The sequence below is a fragment of the Buceros rhinoceros genome, unplaced genomic scaffold (genome assembly GCF_000710305.1).
Source record: "Buceros rhinoceros silvestris isolate BGI_N320 unplaced genomic scaffold, ASM71030v1 scaffold29844, whole genome shotgun sequence".
Lineage (NCBI taxonomy): Eukaryota > Metazoa > Chordata > Aves > Bucerotiformes > Bucerotidae > Buceros > Buceros rhinoceros.
This window is the reverse complement of record NW_010409356.1, coordinates 58,464-63,477: the sequence shown is the minus strand read 5'-3', so window position 1 is coordinate 63,477 and position 5,014 is coordinate 58,464. Positions and strand designations below refer to the sequence as shown.

Genomic DNA, 5,014 nt, shown 5'->3' with positions numbered 1-5,014 from the left:
GGTTTCCCTCTGGGGCTTCCACATCTCCCACTGGAGCCAGTGGCCAAGCTGGGTTTGGGGAGAGAGAGGACTCGACGCAAAGAGGCTGCACTTTTCCCTCCTCTCCATGTGTCCAGCTCTTGGGGTCAGCATCGGTTTCCAGATACGGTTCTTCATATCAGCCACATCCCACTATGGGAACAGCCGGTGGTGAGTCCTTCTCCAGTCTGGACACCCTACGAATGCCCAAGCAGTGGTGAGACGGTGTCAGGAAGAAACACCACGAAGGCAGCGAAGATGGACTTAATATGAATCTTTAATGCACAGCACAAGCTGCCGGGAGCCTTGCGAACGAAGGCTGCGCACGGAGCCGGCCCGTCGACTCGGAGCGGTACAAAAGTCCACCTTGCGTCCCGGCCCCTGCCTGGCGTCCCCCTCTGGGACCTTCGCTGGCAGTGCGGCATCGCCGGCCACCACCGCCACCTCCTGCTGGTGTCCTCGGCCACCACGGCACCAGGGCCTCTCACCTCACAGCTCCTACCCAGCGGCAGGGTAGGCAGGGAGGGGGTCACCCTGCACCCAGCTGCTCCCCTCTGCCTGGCCCTGGCCTCCAGCAGGTATCTCCTTCTCCCAGGGTTTTGGAGCGTGTAGTCCAGGAAATTCAGTAAGAAAAGATTAAAAAGGAGAGGCTTTTATGCTGAGTCAGATTAAGTAATTTCTTTTTTTTTTCCCTCTTGAAAAATTAAAAAAAAAAAAAAAGGAAAAGAAATTAAAGTCCAACTTGCTGATTTCTTGTTTCTCTGCTGTCTGCGTGAGAAAGTCCGGTTTGGCCTCGCTGTCCCCTTCTTCCCCCTCTGACCACCACCCGACCCCGAACCCCACCAGCCACTCAGCACATCACGAGTCCTCGACTCCTCAGAGTCCCTGTGCCTCCCACAGCTCCAGGCCCGCACCTTCCCTCACCGCCCCTTGGACTCCCCATACGTGTTGCGCAGCATGGAGACCATCTTCTCCTCGCACGTTACTTTGGTGTCCTTTAGGATGCTGTACCAGACCATGCCGGGCGGCCGGACTTCTTCGCTGCGGCAGAACAAGTAGGGCATGGTCTCGGTGCGGCTCTGGATGTAGGCACTGCGTAGCAGGGTCGAGCAGTGGCTGCTGACCTTCTCCAGCCTCCTCAGGATCAGGTGTGCCTTCCTGGAAGGGACAAACAGAGATGGAGACAGAGCGCAGGCAAAGCAAAGAGGAGACCCGGAGCCAGGAGCTCTGGGTTCCACCACCGGCTCTGTCTGGTGACGGGAACAGATGAGACCCAGTGCCTAAACATTGTCCTTCCTGCCTCAAGTGGACAGAAGCTCTGCTTTACCCCAAAGTTTTGGTTATATTTGTTATTTCACAGCACCAGGTCAACCGGGCTGAAGTGAACTCAGGTCTGACCCACCAGAGCAACTTGGGTGCCCTGGGGACACTGTCTGTCCCTGGCTAGACAGTCACCACCACCACCATGTGCTCCTGGCAGGCTCCAGCACATGTGCTGGCCCCATGCACCCTGGTGAGCCCCCCAGCACCTTACCGCTCCCAACTGCTGAGCCCAGCCCTCCCCCTCCTGTTTTCCCAATCCTCCAGGAGACAAATGGCCCAAAAGGATCGACATGAGAAGTGCGAGGAAGAAAAGCACAACATATTAAGACAAAACAAAATAAACCCTTAAGAAACCAAGAATCCCCTCGTGGGAGTCTGCAAAGTGCTAAATCAAACAAAGGGAGGGGAAGAGGGTTTACTTCAGTGGTCTGAAAGTCTTAAGATCACAGATTATTTCCTCTCCCTCTGGTGCCACAGGAAAGCTCTGGATTTGGCGCTGGGGGATTTTGCAGTTCCTGCAGGAATGTAAATTCCCGATAATGATATGTCAGGGGCAGCGCTGTCAGTCAGCGAGGCATAAACACGGGGATTACTGGATGATGAAAGCTGAGCGGTGTTTGGGCTGGGCTGGGAGCAACCAGCCGGGGGACAGAGCCGGGAGCCCGATGCGGGCGCACCGCTGGGGATGGGACGCCAGGGAAGGGCTGGCCAGAGTCATCCCATCGAGAGCAGAGGGCAGAGACAGTGGCAAGAGGCAAGAGGGCATCCCGGCATCCCAGCCGCCTCCAGACCTCTCCCTCTGGAGCAGGAAGACTGGAGGAAAGGCTGTACAAACCACTGCTCCTCCAGGGCAAACTTCCCCACTCCTCCCCAGGGTGACAGGCTCCGGGTTTGCTTTCCAGGGGAAGGGAAGAGCAAAGGGAGTTGGTCCGTCCTGGACAGCGCTACGCAGTATCTGCGCATCAACTGAATCTATACGGACAAGCCTGGCTAGGCAATTTGAGCCTTGTTAGCTACACACACACAGATACAACAACGGTGTCATGGGCTGGCTGTGCCCAGATTACAGAACATCTCTCCTCATGCTACTCTCCATAGCAGCCACCTGCCCTTCTACAGCATCTGAGCTCCCACTGCTTGTCAAGACCTGACACCCTGCCAGGAACAGGTCCTTCACTGCCGGATGTTTGCCGCCAGGAAGTTATGAAATTCTGTGATGGCATGAGATGCTTTCAGTGAAGACTGAGTGATTGATTAAAGCTCAGCTCGGCAGCAAATCTAAGTCTGCAGTGACTGTCATTACAGTTGACAGACTGCAGCAAATCTGGTGCTGGAAGGGACCAAAAGGCATCATCTGTGCCATGTCCTTGCTGCAATATCTGCCTGACTTGTTCTTAGAGCCAAGAGCTGGTGATCCTTCCAGTGATCACCCTGCCCAGTGCTCAGGAATTGTCTCCTAACATCTGCCATGACTCTCCCTTTTTTTTTTTCAGGGAAGGCTGAGCAAGCACAGGGCCCATGGTCAGCTCATAGGATGGAGCTTTATGGGAGCTGACAGTGCTTGGGTGGGCAGCAGTTAGCCAGAACACCCTGCTCCTCAAAAAGGAGAACTGGCACCTCTCCAAGGCCATAGCTCCACAGCCACCCTTACTTTTTGTAAATCACTGCTACTGCCAGAAGGGGGTATTGGCCCTTCCCCAGCCCATTTCCTCGTGCTTATGCAGGTGTCCGTGGACCTGAACACGGCACTGACATGAGGAAGTTGTCCATCTGAAGGCCAACCAAGCAACTGACTGGTTCCCACTCCAGCTCGCCACAAGGCCTTTCCCAGCCATAGCAAGAGGGGAGAGACAATGAGTGGCCAATGAGAGACAACGATCTTGAGGCAGACCCCAGTGGTGGGTAGCCATGACTTGGATGTAACACCATACGAGCGGTCTCCCCAGCACGCACCTACATGTCTGCTGACCAAGCTCTTCTCTTCCTCTCCTTCCTTCTTCACCCATCTCTCTCTTCTCTCCTGCACAACCTGCCTTTGCCTTCCTGTCCCTCGGTCTGCTCTACCTTCCCATTTTCATCACTTGTTTCACCATAATTCCTTCATCTTCTGGATTTTGAAAAAAATCACCATGTTGTCCTTGTTTCCTGATACATACTCAGGTCTCTTATCCAGGTAAACAGTCCTATGAACGAGGAGTCCAGGAGACAACCCATGCAGACCTGCTCATGTGCTGGAGTTTGTGATCCCTCACGGAGCTGGTCTCCACACACCTGCTGCACCTGCAGTTGTGCTTGGTACAGTCGGTGCCAGGAAAGAACCAATGCTTAAGGGTGGGATGCGGCACATGATGGCTTGGCCCTACAAGGATGCAGCACAGTCAAGGAGGAGACAGGGTAACAGGGAAGGAGGGAATCGGGCCCCTTGTTTTTGGTGTCCAATGCCAAAGCCCCGGTTTTGATGGGTTTCACTGCTTTGAGTAATTTTTTTTTTTTTTAGTGGGGTAATGAAGTCATGTGTAAATGTTAGATTTAGCTTTCGGCTGTCAGCTATTCCCTCTTAAAAAAAATAAGGAGAAAGAGAGACAGAGTGGGTGAGGGAGGGGTGAGAAAGAGAGAGAGGCTTTCTGGTGAAGGCTGGGTAATAAATTACAGGAGCAGTTCTTGGCTGCCAATTTAACACCATAAATCAAGCCCTGGGTATTACCCAAGTGCTCCCTGCGGAGGGCTGTCGGGTCAGAGCGACCACCTTTTCAAATACTGGAAATGAAACCTTCCTAAATGCCGACCGGCCTCATCCCTGCCAGAAATGGTAATTTATGCCGGGCAGCAAATCAGGAGAGGGTGGTAGGGGAGCCAGTGAGGGGGGAGTCACTCCCATGGATGCCTGTGTCCGGACCCCGAGCACTCAGCCCCCAAGGGATGCAGCAGCCCCTGAAGGGATGCAGCAGCCCCCAAAGGGATGCAGCAGCCCCCGAAGGGATACAGCAGCCCCCTTCCCTCACCCTACAGCCCATGCTGGCACGAGCCAGCAGTGCCCTCCCATCTGCCACATGTGCCACAGGGGCCCTTGTTTTCTGTTGGCGCCAGCCAGGGACTGATTCTGGTCTCCGCTTATGACGGATGGAGGAGGTCACAGCGCAGTCACAAATGATGAAGAGGGTGATTTAAAAACAGTGACGGCTCTACGCGGCTGCTTCCCTCTGCGGTACCTCATGGCATGGTGGCGGGGAGGAAAGAGGAGGAGGATGGATGTCTGCTGCTGGGGCACTTTCTGAGGGCTCCTGCGTGAACCAGCAGACCCACTGCAAGGGAGTGTGATGCAGTGATTGCAGAGAGGACAAGTCACCAAGGTCCCTGGTTACCAGCCTCAGCTCTGCAAGGACATGCCCAGCAGTATGAGGCACGTTGCCTCCTGCTCTGCCCATCCCCAGGGGTGCTCCTGCAGGGACATTTGTGCCCCAGCCGCCCAGAGGACAGCAAACACTCAACCTGATGGCTGCTGCAGGAGGAAAACATAGCCAGAGCCAGCGAAAGCCTGCCCTACCTCACCTAGGAGGAAGGTACTAAAGAACCAGCGTGAAGATGCAAAGAAGAAATGATACCTGCGCTGGAGGGGAGGAGGAGGTTCTTGGGACTGCTGCAGGGAAAGCGTGGCTGCCTGGTTGCCGGGTTT

General features: G+C 54.9%; 1 protein-coding gene across 1 annotated transcript in view; it reads right to left on the bottom strand.

Annotated features, from left to right (window-relative positions):
- Positions 1–709: 709 nt before the first annotated feature.
- The window catches only part of LOC104492631 (astrotactin-2-like), a gene marked incomplete at its 5' end in the record, with an annotated part of 30,493 nt that continues 26,188 nt past the window's right edge, over positions 710–5,014 (bottom strand). Inside the window, one exon of the mRNA XM_010135215.1 lies at positions 710–1,176. Coding sequence (XP_010133517.1) covers positions 939–1,176 — 238 coding nt within the window. The remainder of the gene's footprint in view (positions 1,177–5,014) is intronic.